Source organism: Talpa europaea (assembly GCF_964194135.1).
Source record: "Talpa europaea genome assembly, chromosome: 6".
Lineage (NCBI taxonomy): Eukaryota > Metazoa > Chordata > Mammalia > Eulipotyphla > Talpidae > Talpa > Talpa europaea.
Genome location: NC_140072.1, coordinates 30775916 through 30796811, shown reverse-complemented (window position 1 = coordinate 30796811; position 20896 = coordinate 30775916). Strand labels below are relative to the sequence as shown.

Sequence of the window (20896 nt, the reverse complement as noted above, 5' to 3'; positions counted from 1 at the left end):
GACAAATTGAGAGCTAATTCATTCTAAAAAGTCAAAGTATTCCCATTTTTCTCCTTTTGTTTTTTTTTAATGCCTCCTGGTGTCTGATATACACAATTCTATTGATAGTGTCCAAACAATGGTTACAAAATCATACTGTGTTAAAAGCCCATGTAGCCATCTACTTTTTTTTTAATGCTAAGTATGTTTAATGGGTAACCATGTTTGATGCATGGTCTGTGCCCCTAGTAGCGTCATTTGTCTCTTGATATTGTTGAATTTTCAGTAAGCTCTCTATGTTATGTTTTAATTCTTGCAAATTGCTTGCCAATTTAATACTAGCTGCATCTAAACAGTAAGTAATTGCTTATGATAATGAGTGCAAACTAATTTGCTAGAATATGTTAATATTCACAAAGCACTTTTATACTGCCTGCTGTTCCAAAAATACTGCTCTCTTGGTTAAATGTGGCTTTTAGATGACATTATTGTTACACATCTGACTAAAATCATCACTTCAGTCGCATCTATCCAAAAGGCATACGATTATGACTTCAGTACACCAACGAAGGAACAAGTCATGACATCCTTTGATTAATGATTTAGAACACTTGAGAAAGGAATCATGTTCTTAATAATTAATTCTAATTAGTGATTGATAGTAGTAAGCAACTATACTGAGTTAGAAATGGCCTCTCTTTCCCACAAGAGTAATAAAACTTAATTTAAATGACTTCAAAGACAGATGGTATCAAACTTCATTTGAATACAATAACCAATTTAAAATGAATTAAACCTTTAAGAATAATTTGGGTGTTTTTAAGTTTGAAACCTTTTCTTCACCTCTGAATAGTGTCCTTCCCTCTTGGTACCATACTTCTTTGTCAGTGATTTTCAGAGATGCTATTTGAAGACTTAAGTCTTCAACAATTTGAATTTTAAACCTGAGGGACCTGTGAGATTAAGAATCTCAGTGTTCAAGAATCTTAAGGTGCAGATCAGAACTGACTTGTAATTTTAGCCAAGGAAGATAGAATTTTATGAACCAAACACAAAAGCAGAAATGTTGGACACTTTACTGCTCTAGAACTGATTTGGCACTTTACTTTCCCTCTAATGTTTCAATTATTTCTACTTCAAAACTCAGTCTCACAAATAGGTATATATTTTCACTTGGATGATGAACTAGGAATGTCTCTGTAGGGATTTTTTTTTTTTTTCCTGAAGTCCTTTTTGGAGTTGTTGGGGTCACAGAGTGGGGTCGTTGGTTTCTCTCTTGGAAAAGTTTCACCAGAGTTTCCCTTTCAGAGGCACCAGTTAGTTTCCCAGCTAAGTTTCTCCACAACAGAGAAGTTAGTTGTATCCAAAAGGGCGGGTTCATTATAAAAGGGAGAGAAGAATTAAGGACACTTGCATAGACACAAGCGGGAAGAAAGGGCTGCGTGAAAGGGACAGATTTGCTGAGAGAGGCCTGCATGGTTGCCAGCCAGCAGCCTTGTGGAGAACTGCCTCTGCTGAGGGAGGTCTGTGAAGAAAAACCCTGGCATGGTATTAGTCATGGACAGGCAGGAAAGCTGCTGCCCTGTGGAGAGGGAGTTGGTGAAAAGAAGCACCTGCATAGTCACAGGTGGGCAGAAAGACTGCTGCCTCAGGCCAGTTCAGTGATTTGCACTGAGAAGTCTTCTCTTTGAGAGGGGCTCATTCCTTTGTGGAGTGGCCTGTTTGCTATTGATTCTGAATAGCTTTGTAGAATTTGAAAGGGACCATAGATTCCACAATGGCCCTCAATCCCCATATCTTTACCTCCAGTCCACGCCCTATCCTAGGACACTAATAGCATCTGAAACTGCTTGGGTCTGTGCCTTGGCACCTAAGGATTTTTAGTTCGTGTAGCTGGTTTAAGGACAAGGTTAGTCACTTCTGTCCACACCTCCAACTCCTGGCATTGTGTGAACCAGGTTTCTGGTCTTGTGGCACCTTCTTTCCAACTTTTTTATCCTTATCCTCCATCATTTCCATCATTTTCAAAATCCATTTCCTTTGTTGAATTCCATTGGCTAAATATTTTAATGGGTTAAAAAAATTCCATCTTTGTATGTAAATTTTACAAATACCCACTATAACTGATCATAGTAAGTGACTCACCTCTTTTATTTCTTATAACTTTTATTATGAAAATATGTGGATTGATACATCTCACAAATGGCTAGCAGAATTTATTTTTTTTTGTCACCTTCATAAGCTACTTCAAAAAGCCTGAGATTAGGAATGCTAAACCAAAGTTATCTGTGTTGTATTTTAATTTTCAGTTACTATTGCTGTGGCTTCTTTTACTGTTATACATAGAACAGGACTTTAGAAAATGAGAAGTGGTTTCATTTATGTTAAAGATGGAATAAAAGGTTTTGTGATAACAGAAAATATCACCAAATCACTTATTAAATTTGATTTCTTTCTTGTGACAGCACTATCACATTTTTGTACATTTGTGAAGTTACGTGACTCTTGGTTAAAAGGTATTTGCATTTCATAAAATTATTAATATACCACAATGTTAGATTTGTGATTGAATCCCTTTTTAACACTTAACTTGAACAGTCCCAATTTCTGCTATGAAATTTGTACTCTACATTTATCTAGAGATTTCATTCTGGTGATAAAGAGATAAGAACAATTGTGCTTAAAATGCATCAGTTTCTTTTTAAAAAATGTAACTTCCTATTAGTATAGTGGATCTCCTCCTTATTCCTGGAATCCATTTTGTGTCTCTTTGCCTTTTCTTTTGAAAACCATTTGTTCTTATTTTTGCACAGAAACACATTTGCTCTCATTTTTCCAGAACCACGTTAAATTTTATCTTCTCCAAAAAGAACTTGTGGATATTTCAGGAGCCTAAGTGAATTTTCCAGTTTGGTTGAAGTTAAGGGTTGGTTTGTATGGAGGATATTCAAAGTTAATTTAAGGTCTTTTCTCTTAATTTGGTAGACAGTGATTTAATCAGTAATTCGTTCTTTGAATTAAGGAGTAAATAAAAATACCACTTCAAAAATTGAATCTGATGTTAGCTTGTAAGGTAGAATTAAATTAAGGAGAGATGGGAAGATACCAAATCAGTAAAAATGAGTACTTATTACTTATTATTAATTAAGATTAAAGGTAATACTATATGAACAGTGACTCTAAGAATAGAAATATGCACCAAAACTCAGAAATTATCATGATTGAATGGATAGTGAAAGCTGGGGAAAAACTGGATTCTAGGGCTATGTGATATATAACTTTGTGTTGTATCTATCTATCATCTACCTATCTATATGAGTATATTAATTTTTATTGAATATATAGATATTTTGATTTTGGATTATGTTTTGTTGCCTTTCTTTTTTTCAGCAGCATCCTCCTGCTATTGTCTTAGAACTGCGCTTTGTTTTTGTCAAAAATACCAACTCCTTATATTCAGTTAGTGCCTTTCCTTTCTACTTCACTAAGCCATCTGGCTGTCAGTCTCTCAAGCAACTTTGAAAATATTCTCACACAGGATTTTTTCCCTTATGTTGTTAAAAGAAATATGAATCGTTCCTTCATTATGACCATTATTCTTTCAACTCACCTCTTTTATCACAACTATAGTATTTATCAAGTCCTACATATATACCTATTGATAATACATTAGAAAAACTATATTAACATTTTTGTCTCTTGATGACAGTAGTGTCCCTCATAGTTTCCAGATTTATGGAAAGAATTAGCACACACTAATTTGTGTGTGTTCCAATAAGGTTGGACAAATTGATACTGTCTCAAGACTATATATGTACATTTTGGGGGGGATTTAAAACAGTTTCATAAAAACTTCAGTTGATGTCTGCAATAATCCACCCAGATAAGTGAGTGAATAATTGGATGAATGAGTACATAGCTTATTTGGTTACCTCATCTCAGATATAGCTTCTCTATTGGCCAATTTTTATTTGAATATGAATTTCCCATTTATCTTCACCACAATGGTGTAAAGATTGTTTCTTTACAATGAGCTATATTTTAAGAAAAATATTTAATATAGAAGAAAAATTAATTCTTCTGCGTATTCTAAATGATCTCAAGTCCTTATAGCTAAACAAATCTTGAGCTACATATCCAGAACTAGGGATGTTTGAAACTACCCCTATTGCATATATTTGCTTGGTCATTGTTCTTATTTGAGATTCTGAATTGCTCTTCATGAAAAATTCACAAATTTTTGAAAATTATTTGTGAAATAATTTTAGATTTAAAAAATGATACACGAATCGGACATTTTATTATTTCAGTTACCTACCCCAAAGTTAACATTGTATATGACCATAGTTCAATGATTAAAACTAGGAAATTAACATTGATACAAGGGTGTTAGCTAACCTGCAGACCTTATTTAAACATTACCAATTCTCCTACTATTGACCTTTTCTGTGGTCCAAGATCTAAATCAGGATCACTTTGCTTCTAATTCTCCTGCCTCCTTTATCCCCTCCAATTTGGCACACTTTCTTGGTCTTATTTATTTCCTAATCTTGGTTCTTTTGAAGAATGCTGCCAGTTATTTTGTAGAATGTACTTCAACTTGAGTTTCTTGGATGTTTTCTTATGACTAGATTGATGCAATGCATTTTTGGCAAGAACAGTACAGAATGTACTTCTCATCATATCATGTTTGGAGGAACTGGATTTGATATGAAGTCTTACAAGTGGTAGTTATGATCAACTGGTTATTGTACTTTCTCCTGGGCTTCCTTGATTATTAATAAATAATAGCCTGGGGATCTATTTGTTCCCAGTAAACTATGGAGAATATTGGGGCAAGTTATTCTAGCAAAATGTGGGATATGGTACTGATACTCTTGTGACCATCATTATTTGTTTGAAGAGTCTCATGATTTTTTTTTTTTTTAATCACAGTTGTTCCTTCCACAGACAAAACACCTTCCTTCCGCATAGAGAATAATGTCCATTATCAGGGTAATCTAGGCAATCTTTCCCCTCAAGGGAGTTTGTTATATTTGACTGTGAAATTTTTCAGGTCTCATACAGCTTATAGATATTCCATTTTGCTAATGAATGTAGGCATGGAATGGATCACAAATAAATCTTTGTTATACTCATCTGGAAGTCAGGAACCTTATTATTTACCATTTATCAAAAGTCTTGATTTAGTTAAAGAATTATGTTCTTATTAATGACTGAATAAAAGTACATAATTCTGGTGAGTATACCACTAGCTAAAGCAAGGCCCCTACCTCCAGTATGCTTGCTTTAAAGATGGAATTTTCAATAAAAGACATTTGACACATATTACACAATGGTTCACAATTTGACAATTAGTACCATAGATAATAATGGGAGAGAATTCACTTTGGCTGGAATGAGTCAGAAGGACTGAAAAGAAAACCAGACACAAGAGAAGTAGAAGTCACCTTGGAACAAAATGATTTCCATTGTGAGTTTCTAGGTGATAGAGTTAAAGCTTAGTTTGACGTGACTTCTGAGTCACAAACTAATATCCAGTTCTAGTCTAAAATAACTAGTAAGTAGTTTTAATTAGAAATTAGTAAGGTAGAAATAAATAAATCTTTAAAAAAAAAGAAATTAGTAAGGTGGAAAATGACTTTATGGCAGCCAGGCAGAAAAATGATGAATGAGAGAAACTAAAATTAGAAAGAAACAAAAGGATAACTTCTGGTTTAGCCTAAAATTTTTATGAAGTTTATTGTTTGTATAGTGATCTTTATGTTAAGTATATAATGCAAATAGTTCAAAATAGCACATGTAGTTTTGTTTTCACAATTTAATTCTACTTCTAAGGATGAGATGGTATCACTGACCAAGAAAATGAAAAATGACAAGACCTGTCTGGTGTAGGATAAAAGTGATTATAGTATTAATAAAAAAGATTTGTCTTCTGGTATTCTGCATCTCTGTTTAGCAATTTGCAAGTCTCAGAAATGTTCCACAAACGGAGATAGCTGCTGAAGCAGGAGGCTTAACAACAAAGCCTTGCAAAGACCTCACATCTTTTAAAGATTCAGGTTACACTGAAAATGTCAGAATGTGAATGAATTATTTCTGCTAAGTGTCATTACAGAAACTTTGACTCCTAAAACCAGACCAGGGAAGTATTGTTAGAACACTCTAGAGAAAATTGAAGTCAGATTTTGACTTGTGAATTTTTAGCTTATTTTTCTAAATAAGAAAAAGTCATTTGATCTTAGTTCCTCATTCTATAGGGAAAAAATACTAGAAATATAATTGAGCACAGCCTCCAACCATCTGTGTGACATTGAGAAGCCTCTTGATTTCTCTGGGCCTCCACTTTGTCACTTGTAAAAGGAAAAGTTCACTCATTTATCTCCCAGAGCATTTCAGCATAGTTTTATGTTTTTATCAGGTTTTTTTTTTTTTTAATGACCTATGAATTTTTTAAACCATAATTTTAGTAATTCTTTAGTAATTCTTCAGTCTGAAAGTCTGATCAAAGCCATTTTCACAATTGTGAAAATAAAAGATATTACTGGGCAACTGCAACTTTCACTGACTAGCTAATAATTTTAAGAATTTCTGGGAACTTACACAATCGCTTATATGCTCTTTAAAAGAAGATTTTTCTTGAACTACTGGAAGGTGTGGTTTTTTTTTTTCTCTCTCCATCCCTGCTGCCTATAGCTCTAATGCAAATTGATTACTGCTTTACTTGGCAAAGACTTTTTAATAAAGTTCACTTGCTGCTTGAGGGAGTATAGTTTTAGAAGGAAAGACTTTGAGCTTTTGATATTCTTAGGGTTATTGGTTGTGGGATTGTTTTACATAGTTTTATTTTTAACTCTAGATCACTCTGCTGTGTCTTTGTGAAGTTTTTTCTAGTCTGACTGACAGGAGGTCTTCTACTAACTTGTTTTTCTTCTGAGCCATATCACTTAGATTCCCAAAGTCTTTTAAAAGGTATGGGGCTTTGAATTTGACCTCACAACAAATTTGTCTCACTGAGCAGCTCAAACAATTGAACCTAAGTATTTCTGGAGTATATTTTCTAAATGACATATTTAGAGCAGGAAATAATTTGTAGTGTTTTTTTTTTAAAGAAAAACATATTACAAATAAACTACTAAGTGAAAGAGTAGTTATTGCATAGATTTCCTAAAATAATAGTCATAGCTTGACAATTCAGTCTTTTCAATAATTTACATGGCCCTGGCTGAACGAATATAAATAAAATTATTTTTACTTATTTTTTGCCCATTTTTTAAGATCACCATTGATTGGTACCTTTAATACTGCCACCTTTTCAAAGATTAAAAAAAAAAATCCAAAATACATGGTGACATAGCTGAATACGATTTATCTGACACCTTTCATAAACTCTCTTTCCCTGATATTATTCTCTAATACACAGTCTGTACCTGCTTGAAAAAAAGGGACAACTGTATTTCATTTTAATATTCCTGGTTTTCTTCACATAGTTAGCAATTATCAGAAAACCAACAGATAGGTCAACTTAGAATGTTTTCTTACTCCAATTTCCTTGTAAGACAGAAAAAGAAAATGACTTATCTAAATGACTAGTTACATCAGTAATTGATTATGTAGTCAGTCATGAACTCCATTATATTTTAAATACTAAGTCATTAAAGAGGATCATGTATGTTACAAAAGAATGAATATTATTTCTATGAAGTATTCTTTTATTAAATAATCTGAAAATGTCAAATATCAAAATGAAAAATATACATAAAGCATTTGTAAGTATGTTTTCTAAGATCACAATAATATAGAATTTTTATTATAGATAATAAAGATTATAACATATAGAATATTAAAGAATAAATTGAGAATATTTTATTCTCTATTAGATAATATTTATTAGAGAAAAGTTTTGAGCCAATAGGCAAATGGGAAATTCTCTTTTCCACTGGAGTGCATAATTACTATTGACATTATGTCTGAAAGAAATTATTCCAAATCTTATAGGAATTATGATAGCTTTTTTTGCTGTTCCATATTCTAAATAATTTTATTTTAATTAAAATTTAGGATTGAATAAGCACTTGTCCTTTTTCATTTTAAAATGTATCTTGGTGGAGTCATAACTGAATCTCATATAGACTGGCCTAAAGGAGAGAAATTTTATTTTCAAGTCTTCCCAGATTTGGAGTCTAAGTAGTTTTATCCTCTTTCGATTCCATTGAATGTTTGGAAATCATTATTTATTAATACCTAGTGACTCCTCATGAACCCTGAAAGTCTAACAATATGTCTGATTTTCAAGGGATTCAAGAATATCTGTGAAAGAACTTAAACTAAGTTCACAAGTTGGGGTAGTATATGCAGTGACTCTGACCTGTTTCTCTCAGGAAATTTCCACAACAAGGTGCTTACAATTTTGACTATCTCTTTCTCAGTTTGCATTCGATAAATGTTCAACAAACTATTTTTAAAAAATTGTAGGATATTTATGAAACATGCCACTTGCTACATATGAAAAACCTTCCATTGTTCCTTCTAATTTGAGTGTCATTATCGACTATTTTGATAAAACTTTTGTTATAGGACAGGGAAAGGGGCAGCCCAGACCCCTTAAACCTGCCTACTTTATATGGGTTCTGCCATCTGCTGCATCAACACAAAACATGAGACTTTAATGGGAAGGAACTTTAATACAATTAGGAAACAATACAGGAAAGGCAAAGAATCTAGTTTCTAAATCAAGCACTCATAGTCACCTGTCCCCTCGTGGGTAAAACTCCATTTAAATGGGATTGGCCCAGAGCAAGGCCCCAAAGCCTGCCACAAGTCTAAAGCATCTTCCAGTGAGGACCCACAGAAAAGGATGAAAAACAATCAGACAAGTCCGGAGGGAAAAGGGCAAAATTAAAATCAAGACCAAAACTGCCATTGTCACCTCCCCACGGGTCTCTCACCCACATCTGTGTCACCCAGTTCATGACCAAAAGGCAAGCACAGTTTCTTCACATGTCTCTTGGCTCCATGTGCCTCCTACAGGTCTTCTCCTGGCTCCCCATCCTGCTTCCTTACTTCCTCAGCCTCCTCTGCAGCTTCTTCAGTCCCTGCTCAGCTCCACCCTCCTTTGGGTGGGGAAGGAAACCTGGAACCTTCCCCTTTCCTGGGGACCACCCTGTTGCACTTTGATTTGGGGAACTATAAGAATTCCCTTGGATTTTCTTTGCTTTGGTCTGATTTAGAGTATGGGGCCATCTTCTAAGCCATTTTGGTGCCATGCCATTTTATTTATCAAGAAACTATTTGTTTTCTTTTTCAGTGTTGTATGGGCAAAACTTTTGGCTCAGTTTCTAGTGCCTTTAGCTAATTATGCTGAATTTGTCAGTTCCACAAAATTTGCCTCTTTCGAGTTGTGGAAGACTGCGTAGTCTTATTTTCCTTTACTTGTATTTTTTAACCCTGAAAATGCATAGATAGCACAGAGGGGTGTCTTTTATTTTTAATATTGGTAATTATTGTGACTACTTTTTAAATTTAGAGTTGATTACATATTTTAGGTAGGGATTGTCTTTACTTTGACTCCATCTATCCTAATATAATGCCAGCCTTTCTGGAGTTTTTAATACTTTCATATGAAATTTTAAGAATTAGTTAACTGTAGTGCTCAGTTTAATGAAAGAATTCTTTATGATCTTACAAAGAATTTACAATAACCTAGAAAGACAATGAGTTGTAATAAATTTTTGCTTTAGTGCGCACATGGGATTGTTAAGATTTATTTATTTATTTTTGAAATTTCACAAGTTCAGAAATTTTACCATGGTCCCACACTTTTTCTTTCCATACTGACTGGCCTTCTCTGATTTTTTTTTTTTAATGAACTTTACCAAAAAGCATGTCTGCACATAGGTTGGGTAGTTTAGAAATTTTAAATTTAACAACAGTCTCTTGACAAGGCTGTAGGAGGAATAAAAGCACCTCTTATTTGTAATTGTTTTATTTTTAATTTCCATCTGACTGCCTGGCAAATTTTCACTGGAAAAAGTGTTATATCCCTGTTACATTTAATAGAATCATAATATCCTGAATGTTTCATGTTGGCTGCACAATGACATTTGAAGAATCATGGGCTTTCAGAAAAGAACCTTTTATTCATATGCTTATGTTATGAGTTAGAAGCTGATCTATTCAGAAGTTAATTATATTATTGTTCATGTAGCAAGGATCCAGAGCAACCAATAATGGAGCAGACCTGTACATGCTGATTGGTTTTCTTTTTCAGAAAAGTGCAGGCCATGTGGGGAACATGCAAGCTTTTACAGAAGCAAATGAGGTTCGAGGGGTGTGTTTCAGAGGGGAAATGGTTGACAAAAAAAGAGGAGAGCAAATCTTTTATGTAAATAGATGTTGAAATATAAAAATATTTTTATTATAACAACACAGGTAATTCAAACATTAGAAATAAAAGCTCCTGTATAATTTTTACAAACATTTATTGCAGTGTAAAGTATGTTGACACTGCTAGATTTGCATCTGATGGAGCCAGCTTTGTTAATGAATTTAGAGTGAGTAATGTAGACTTGCTGCTCCACTTAAATTTACTGATTGCTGAAAACCACTTTTAGTTTGAATCATCCATACATTCAGTGATGTGATGGATGTCAAGGTTTATTTGCAATAAATCCATTAGTAGTCATGGCACTGATGTGTCAGTGCTTGCCATATAGAAGGATGCATAAATAATAAAAGTAATATGTTCCTCCATGTTTCTCTATAGTGATAAAATGCTTGCTACAGTGATTAAGATGTGCTATTCCTACATACTAAACTCAGTTATGTAATAAAAATCTAACCTACTTCGGTAAAAATAAAATAAAATAAGAGAGCAGTTCATTTTTTTGTGGATTTGTAGATTTGCTCCTTTTTTTAATGGTCAGAGTGATCATTTCTTTTGCATTGTGCTGTAAATATAGCATGTTAGATGTTTTATAGTGACAAAATAATATTCTCTTTCTTCTGAAAGCTCCCGTGTGATACAATTTAATATCCTTTCTATTGTCAACTCTTAGTGAACATAAACAATAATATAATGGTTTATGTGAAAAATGGGCTAGTGTAAAGAATGAAATACTGAAAGGAGTAACAAAAGCTGAGATATAGGATAGTAATTTCTTTAAAGGCATTTGAATTAAAACTATTGAATAAAAATATTGCAGTGTTATTTTTTATATTTTTATAAAATATACATAAATCATCTCTCCAAAATTTATTGGATACTTAACCATGTTACCATTTACCAGACATTTGACTAAGGTGTTTCTGTGTAATAGCTGGTTGAATCCTGAAACCCAAAAACTTAGAATAAATAGCTTGGTCAAGGTATAGCTAGTAAATATTTAGCTAATAAATATTTTAGTTGGAATTTGAACCCAAGTCTAAGTCCAGAACTTTCTTAATTTTGGTAATCTGCTACATTAAGAATATGAAATGTTTGGCTCAGAAAGACACAAGTTAAATGAAATATATTTTGAAACAGTCATCTGACCTATTATATTTTATTATGGTAGTATTCTCATAGTTTTAAAAAAGATTTTATTTATTTACTTTTGCATAGAAGAACTGGAATGTAGTCTATAGGTGCAGGGAGTGGGGTGGGAGGGGAATGAGAGGATTCACCAGAGACAGAGTGGGGAGCAGAACAGGCAGATGTACTGAAAGACACTGCTGAGGGAAGCAACAAATGAGACAGGAGAGGTGTGCTGAGCTATGTGGGCTAGGTCCCTGGCTGGGGATCAAACTCAGGACACCACACTGGGCCATCATGGTAATAGCACTGAGATTTAACCCCTAGGTCACAAGGGAGGCCCTTATTCTCATATTATTTAAGGTTACCAAACTATTGTAATTTTCTGTCTAATGCAGAGAGGGCTTTAAGAACAGGAGATTTTGTACAATTTGTGTCAGTGTTTTTTTTTTTTTTTTTTTTTTTTTTCTTTCAGAAAGGCATGATGCTTTTAGTAGAAGAGAGCTGTGTGGGGACTGGATATCTCATTCTCTTGCTTTTTATGGAATTGTGTTACTGAGCATGATACAATGCACTATTGTACATATAGAAGTAAAAGAAAGGTAGATCGGTCTCCAGATATATCTTGTGAAAAAAGAACATTAGAAATAATTGCATTGTTTGGCAAACAGTAGTGCAACTGTTTTTGCTTTGTTTTGGTGAAACCTAAGGAACTGGAAAGTCATTGTAAAGACAGAGTAGCTAATGGCATACCAGTTTCCAAGTCTTAACTCTATTGGAAAAGTTGAAATAGGAGATGAAATCAAATCTTGAATAATGTTATTTGTGTTGCATCATTTATCTTTCTGAAAATGCAAACCTTCAGATTATTATCATCAAGATCTATTACTGTGCAACTAGAAACATTCGTTGTTCCACAAGTTTTGGAAGTGTACTCTAAACTAAATGTTAATCTACATATATTAAATGTTCTGTCATTTCACATTTACATGTTATTTTTATTTTTTTAAAGCACTGTGAGGTGAAAGGGCAGTATATGATCATAAGGTACAAATGTCACTTTATGGATATGAGACATTAGAATATGATAACAGTTGGCCTCGATAACTTCAGCCTGGCATATTCAATTAACTTTTTCTTGACTGCCTTATTATGATAATAGAAACATTTCTGTAATAAATAAAAATACAGGAGTGAGAGTGTGAATACTAGACTTCCACCAGCTCTCCCACTTACCCATGTTTGCAACTTCAGATAAGTCTGTCCTTAGGACTAAATTTCCTTCAGTATATCATGAGCATGATGTTTGCTCTACTTTCCTTACACAAGTGGAAGAAATGAAAAAACTTAATGAGAAAGTGGTTTTAAATGTTAAAAATGTAAGGTATTTTTGCTTTGTAATTCTATTACTCTGCTGATTCTGCAAAACATCTGAATTCTTAGCAATGTTTTAACTGTTAAATAGCATCTCTGACTTTGAATATTTTATTAATTAATGTGAAATACATAATCATTTGAGAGCAAAGTTAATTGAAAGGAGAAAAAAAATAAAATTCATTAAGTACCAGCACTCAGAAGTCACCACTGTTTCCTCCTTTTAAATAATTCTTCACTTTAAATGTTCTTGTCCTATTTTTATCAATGTAGGCATTACTGAAGCATTTATGCTTAGTCATCTGCAACAATTACTAAGCAGAACAATATTTATCAAAATGGTCTTGCTTATTAATATCCTGATGAGCAGGCTTCCGATCATGTGGGATATAATTGGCAGTAGAAGGCTCTGGCATTTCTGAGATACAGTTTGTGTGTTCAAAATTTTCTTTGTCTGCACACTGATTGGTTTCTTTAAAATATGAGTTACCTATACTCACATGAGAGAGGTAAACTATTTTCATGTATTGATACTCAAAATTAATAGAGAAGCTCACAACCCCCTAGCATTGCATTGGAACAAAATTCAGTTTTAACCCATTTGCAGTCAGCATCATCCTGGCATATTTCTGGGGGGCAGGCTGACATACCAAGGTCTTTCTAACCATCAGGCAAAATAGGAATATTGCAGAAATCTTTGGGGTTTGTCAAGGGCCTATGGAAATATATGTGGAATATAAATAATGGTTGACTTCAAAAAAATGAAAAAAAGAACTGTTATCAGCTATTTAATTAAATGGGGCAGTAAGTCCCTTTGATTTAATTGGTAATTTAATTTGGTATCCATAGGAATTTATTGTGTAGATCTCGTGAAAGCATGCAGTTATACATATAACTTAAACATAAGCCTCACTATTGGTAGAAACTGTTTTTCCATTAAAAAAACACACAAGATGCTCTCTGAACTAACTTTTAATATTATTTTCCTCTTATTTTTTCCTTATATTAATATGCACACACATTTTAAGTATGCAATGAGTATCTTGTTGGAAAACTCACTGTCCTATGTAAATTGTATTCTAAGGTCTATTCCTAAAATAATAAATATTAATAATTATGTGTTCCCCTTTAGTGTGGAGAGATAATGTTTATAAGATAAATAAATGAGATAATTTTTACCTGTCTCATACCAATTCTGACTGAAATAATTCACTTTATTTTAGTCAATGTGATTGATGCCAGTGTTCAATGTTTAGTGAAATAATGTTCATCATTGCATTGATGATGGTTAGTAAACATTTTTTGGAACAAATTTCTTTTAAAGTAGGATGGATAATTTTATGATATTGAAGTAAAATTTGAAGACTCACCAAAAGAGACCATGACATTATTCTTAATTCTTGAAGACAAGCATTTGCAATGGGGAAAAAAATGGATCTTTTTATGATGCTGGATAGTTTGACAGCTACTAGATGTTGCTTGTTAAATAAGACCTGACTTCTATGGATGGGATCTATTATCTGTATTTTCTTGACATGACTACTGGAGCTTATGGCTGTTCATCCATTAGTTATCATCTGTCATATGTGAATAAACCCTTCCCCTATAAAAGTTGATTTGTAGAGTATTTGTTGTGATTTACTTCACTGTGCTGTATGGCCCTGTCATATCTCCATGCAGCTCTTGTTTCAAAAACAAGTTGATATATGTTTCTTCTCCTTTTGGAAATAATCCAAAGACAATGTTTCCTACTAAAGAATTACTTAAAACTGGTAGAAAAAAATAATACCCCATTACATTCCATGTTCATTCAACTCAGTGGAAAAGGAAGTAATCTCCTGTTTGTTCTGAAATACCTGCTGGTAAATTTAATGAATATATTAAAAGTTAAGCTGCCTAGATATTTCTTTTCCTTTAAAAAACTCTGCATTCTTCTTTAGCATGCTTGATTGAAATTTGTTATTTGCTTTGTCATAGTGTAAAGTTAATACTTCAATCTATCAACATAACACATATAAGAAATATGGGCTGGATATGTTTGTACTAATTGTTTTTTGTTTTTGTTTTTGTTTTTCAGCTGGGACAACATATATCTTTAGCAAAGGTGGTGGACAAATCACGTATAAGTGGCCTCCTAATGACCGGCCAAGTACACGAGCAGACAGACTGGCCATAGGGTTTAGCACTGTTCAGAAAGAAGCTGTATTGGTGAGAGTGGACAGTTCTTCTGGCCTGGGTGACTACTTAGAGCTGCATATAGTAAGTACTATTGAAATAATACTCAGTTTTTACTTTTTACTGTTAGTTTGTTTCTAAGTAGCTTATAAGTCTGCCTTTGGAAGTTTCTTTCCATTGCAACCATAAATATAATTATACTGGAGGTAGTAAGATTTTGTACCTATTGCTGTTGTTAGGTGTATCCTTAAATGAAACATTTTTCTTTTTAAGTGTGAATTCCTTTCAATTCTCACAAAATTGTTTGTATTTTTTAATGTGTTTTTAGTGACTCTAGGCAGCTTTGCAAATTAATAAAATAAGTTACTGCCTGGTATATATTATTCCTTCTGGCTGGAAGTAGTGGTTTGCAAAACTGATGACACCAAACATCTGTATCCATTGTCCATATTCCTTTTCTCACCCAAGAAAAGAATTATCTGAATTTCATGCAATGGAAGGAAGAATGGAAACTTTAAGGAATTTTGAGAACATGAAAGAAAATGGCCAAAGATTGTTGCTATGTGGTCATGCTCATTTTGATACCTAAATGTGAAGGAAATACCATGAATTCTTACCTTTTAAATACTGGAACCATTCTTTGTTCTCTGAGTTCTAAGCTTCCCACAAGAATTTGGTCAGCACATAGTAAGTGGCAAATAATAGTTCATGAATGAAAAGTGTGTTTACCATTTAAAGTTGCTATAACTGACTAGTATAGTATGGGAATTTTTCCCTATCTTCTGAAAGTCTCTTTTCTGAAAGATTCCATAAGCATCTGAAACTCTAGACCCCCTTTTTATTTTTGAGGTATAGTTTATATCTCTAGTCTCAATCAGGTAAATGTGTTTTGTTTTGTTTCTATCTCTGTAAGTGTTCCCTTTATACCAGCATGTATGTCTCACAGGACTTTTGATAAGATCAAAATGGTGGTTTCTATTGGAGACTGGCCTTCAGGTTTTCATACTGAAAAGATTAGGAAATCACCAGTCACCAAAATGCAGTGTCTTAATTCTCAAAGTTTTATTAACTTATTTCCTTAATCTTAGTTTCTCTTTAGACTTCTAGAATATCCAATAAGCTTAGTAGGACTTTGCATTGACCACAAGAGTTGACTTTACTGCTTATCTTGGAAAAAAAAATACACCTCAGCACAACCATTATTGAACTGTTGTAAATTTTCAATTCAAAATGTAGTTGTCAAAATGGAAACCCTGAGAAAGTAATTTCAGCTGCCTTTCAGCAAATATCTAACAATCAAAATTGAAAGCATCTGAATTTTTATGTCATTATAAATAAATAATCAGTTGAGATAAACTTGACTAGTACAATAAAGAATCTTGTTGTTTAGAGTAATCTGAGCTTTCTAAATGTATTTGCCCTGTTCTGATTTAAGAGCCTTGCTACTTTAGGAATAAAAAAGGGCATTTCCTCTTGAAAGAAATTACTTATTGATCTATAACCAATTACACATTTACCCGGAGAAAAGGTTCTACAATGATCACTTTGAAATTATAAGGGGCCATGTTATTGAATTACTCAAACCACTGTTGTTTATTTTATGGTCTGGTCAAAGGGTTTTAGCCTACAAGAAAGGGTATTTGTTTCAAATTCTAATCAAATGTGGACTTATGGTCCTTTTATAAGCAAAAGATTAACTTTCTAGATGTCCATACCAGCTCAGTACCTCCTACGTCTCCTTTACTGGTCATGAATTTCTGATAGCTGTTTTATTAGGATCTCCTCCTTTCTGGATCTCCTGTCTTGGTCTTGACTAGTGATTCACTTTGGATTTAGTACTTCTCTCTCTATATCTTCCCTTTTAGATTTGATATATCAAACTGCTTGATTCCAGAGGCTGTCCTTGTTTGGGAAATAGGAAGTAGACACTGGTTGCTTGGGCATACCAAGTACTACTATTGGTCAGCATTGTGCACTACTATGTCAACTCCTAGGACACAGATTAAGCCCTGATCTGTAGAAAAAGTGTTCTATCACCCTACCTTTATCCCCATTGCTTAAAAGCAGTAATAAGTCATTAGTGACTCATAAGTTGCTTATATGGAGATGCTATTCATTTCTGTGTTTTAAACATGCAATCAATATTAAATTAAGGCTAGTGACGTCCTTGTAACTATTGAAGAGAAGAGGAAGAGAAGTTATGTATCAAAAAAAGGGGGGGGGAAGAGTGGGACAGAGAAAATAATGAGGAGGAGGATGAAGCAAGGGAGGGAGAAAGGAGAAAAGGAAAATCTTTAGGAACTAGAATTGGTGCTCACAGGTGTTAGACACAGAGGTGTTCTTAATAATACTTACCTTTGAGAATATTCAAAGACTGTTTTATCAAATCATTTGTGTACCTTTGAGTACACCTGATTTTTCCAAATAATTTGAAAACATAATGGAAAATGAGATTTGTAGAATTATGGATTACCACAGTTGTTTGATTTATGAATATAACTGACTTTAAAATTAAATTGACTGCTATCATAAATCATATGTTTTATTTATAAAAGTTAGAAACTTCAGTTATCCATTAAACTATCAGGAAAATTTATGTAAACCTTCAAAGTCAGCCAAGTATTAACTGTGTACTGATCTTTACATTAAAAAGATCATATTTCTTCCCTTAATTGACAGTTATCCAATAAGCTGGAAAGTTGACTCTTACATTAAAAGGTGCCCCAGTCTTGCAGAAATGTATAATGCCATTTCAATTAGATAACCTTTAAATTCTGATTGGCACGTAATTTCAATAAGGTTATGAATATTTGACATATCATATCATCCGATTTTATCAGAATGTTTATGTTAGACTTTACTAGAAAATATAACCATATTTAAATTTTGACTAACTCTACACTGAAAAATAAAACAACTTGGAATCAAGTGTTTTTGACTCAGATGACCTAGTTTTTATAGATGGGCTTATTTTGATCATACTAATATTAATGCTTTTCACTGTTAATCTCATGTCATATACTATTGTTACTAAAATTTCTAAGGTTTTTGGAGGGGAAGAAGGGAAGATTAAAACATGAAGTGAGGAACAGTTAATTAGCAGACTGCCTAGCAATAAGTGTTTAAGAAATGTTTTCTGAAGTAATAACTGAATTCATGAATGATATATTGAAAATATTATGGTTAAGGTCATTTATAGCCTCTCTAGTCTTCAATAGTCAATGTTAAGTAATACATGCAGTTTATTTCCTACATTACACTGAGAAAGTCATCTAACTTCTTGCTATAATACAGAAAAAGTGTTGTCATTGCTATGCAGTTGCTATAGTATTGAAAAGTTGTGTAATTCTATTGATACTGTTTTCAGAATACATAAGGTATTTGGTTGTTTAAAGAAAGTCTATGAGAATTTTTGCCTCATGATTATTCTTAATAATTACCTTATTAATTGTAACTCACTTTTATTATGAAGTATTACCTATCATTTGATAACATTATTTCCAAATAGGGGTAAACTTTTTCTCGGGAGAGTATATAATTTATGCTAATGATGATAAATAAGAAGAAAAATAATATAGAAATGTGGTTTTGATAATTTATTTTAGTAAAAGTAATTAGCCAGTCCATCGATATTTTTTTGAGCAACTATATGATATGACCCAGATATATGTTAGACTCTGTGGAAACAAAATTATGTGAGTTTATCCCTTAGTACTCAGTGTTTTTAAGATGAATGAATGAACAGCTCTAGCTGGGCTCCTTGGGAAACAAACTAAATTACAGTAAGTAGACTTTATCCCAAAGTGACTTCTGCTTCTGTTATTTCACAATCTTGGTATATCACCATTTCTACCTCTTTTAATTCTAACTTTCTTATCTGTATAGTAGAACAGAGACATGTGGTAGGTTTTTAAGATAAAATATACAAAGAACAGACTCATAAGCTGTAAAGTATTGTATATATTAAAATTAGATATGTTGGGCCTCCTTGGTGGTGCAACCAGTTGAGATGCAACCTATGAAGCTGTCCGTGGTCTCTGTGGCATGAGTTCGATCCCTGGCCAGGTAGCTTCTCACATGGCACAGCAGACCTCTCCTGGCTTGCCCGCTGCTCCCCTCAGCAGTGTACTTCTGTTGATCTGTCTGTTCTGCTCCCCACTCTGTCTCTGGTGAGTCCTCTCACCCCCCCACCTCTGGGCTGTGCCACAGCTCTTGTATGCATAAATAAATGAATCTTAAAAAAATTAGATATGTTGTGGATTAATCAATACTGAATAAAGTAATTTCTACAATCAATAAGCAAACTTTAAATTGATATAAAATTTATTATTCAAAATTTTATAGATGTCACTCTAGGGAAAACATCTTTTATAAATTAGTCTGGTAACATTTATTAGAGATTACTTTAACCTTCTTTGACTTACAGAGAAAGTCACTGTAAATGTGTGCTAACTCACTGCCATTAATATTAGCATGTGCATTGGTTCTAACAAGAGGAAATGTGTAGAAGATGGAGGAAAGGTTGAGTGAAGACTGTTCTTTGAAATTCTTTGATCTTGGGAGCATGAAAGAGCATTACAAATTTGATTAGTGAATTGTTATACATATTTGCCTTAAGTGTTTCTCCTTTGTACTTTGCTGGCCTGGAAGACTTATTTTTCAGACCAAGCTCTTAATTGATTTAGATTTAGAAATACACCTTTTGATCAGCAGTTTTAATATAGATTAGAAGCATTGTGTATTTACCGCATATATTATGTGTCCTAAAATAACTTATCAATAATGCCAAATATTTCTCAAATTTTTTTGCTTCACTACATTTTACATTACTTATCTTATTGCTCTATTAAAGTTAAAATAAAACAATGTCAGGAATTATAATGTACACATACCTTTATCAGCAATGTAAAACCCAGTTATTCTCTCAGACTTTTCTTGAATTTGAAGTAAAGTCCAGCTGAAATGTTTTGTTCAATCAATGGAGTCACCTCTTTTAAGTTTGTGTTTGCCATGTAATATTTATTTATTTTAAACAATTTTTAATGATTTATTTATTGATTTATGCAAGCACCAGGTACAGTCACAAGCACAGGAGGGTGAGAGAATTCACCAGAGCCAGAGTGGGGAACAGAACAGGCAGATTGACAAAATACACTGCTGAGGGGAGCAGCAGGCACTGGCAGGAGAGGTCTGCCACGCCATGTGTGACCCTCGCCAGCGGCCGGGGATTGAACCAGCACTGCAGAGGCTGCGGGCAGCTTTGCAGCCAAGCACTCGACCATTGCACCACCAGGGGAGGCCCCACATAATATTTAAATTCAATCCTGTAAGACATAATCGCTAGCTATTTGATTTGATTTTGTTTCCCTGTTTCTGGAGTAGATTGGCGAACATGTAATCTGTTTGACTAGAATTTTAAAATAAATACTAAAATAATGTCTTTTTACCATGTGTTCTAAAATTCTTGTCCAAGCTTTTAAGGTATGAAGGATGCAAATTATCTTTGGAGAAAAATGGGAGAAGTGATGGCCATATTTTTGTTGGCTTGCATGCTATCCAGATATGTCGAAAGAGTTTCTGTTGGGGGGAAAGTTGGGATCAAGTCTGTCAGTACAAAGTCCTCTCAGTGTTTTCTCATTGATAATTCAATTCCTCATTTTCTGCATTGGGTGCATCAGTCAATCTCTGAATTTATTCAATAATTTTGTAGAATTATCCCCTTCTGTGAAATTCTATCACTATGAAATTTTATAAAAGAGAAAACAACTATTAAGTACCTTCTTACTTCATGTACTTAACACACCTTGGTTATTTTTTTTAAAGATTTTTTTATTTATTTATGCATACAAGAACTGG

At 33.3% G+C, this 20896-nt stretch overlaps 1 protein-coding gene across 35 annotated transcripts in view; it reads left to right on the top strand.

The window, feature by feature from the left end:
• The window catches only part of NRXN1 (neurexin 1), a gene marked incomplete at its 5' end in the record, with an annotated part of 1024512 nt that overhangs the window by 719716 nt on the left and 283900 nt on the right, over positions 1-20896 (top strand). For all 35 annotated transcript variants that reach the window (XM_084235920.1, XM_084235919.1, XM_084235910.1 and 32 more), the window contains one exon: positions 14943-15124. In XM_084235920.1, coding sequence (XP_084092046.1) covers positions 14943-15124 — 182 coding nt within the window. The remainder of the gene's footprint in view (positions 1-14942; positions 15125-20896) is intronic.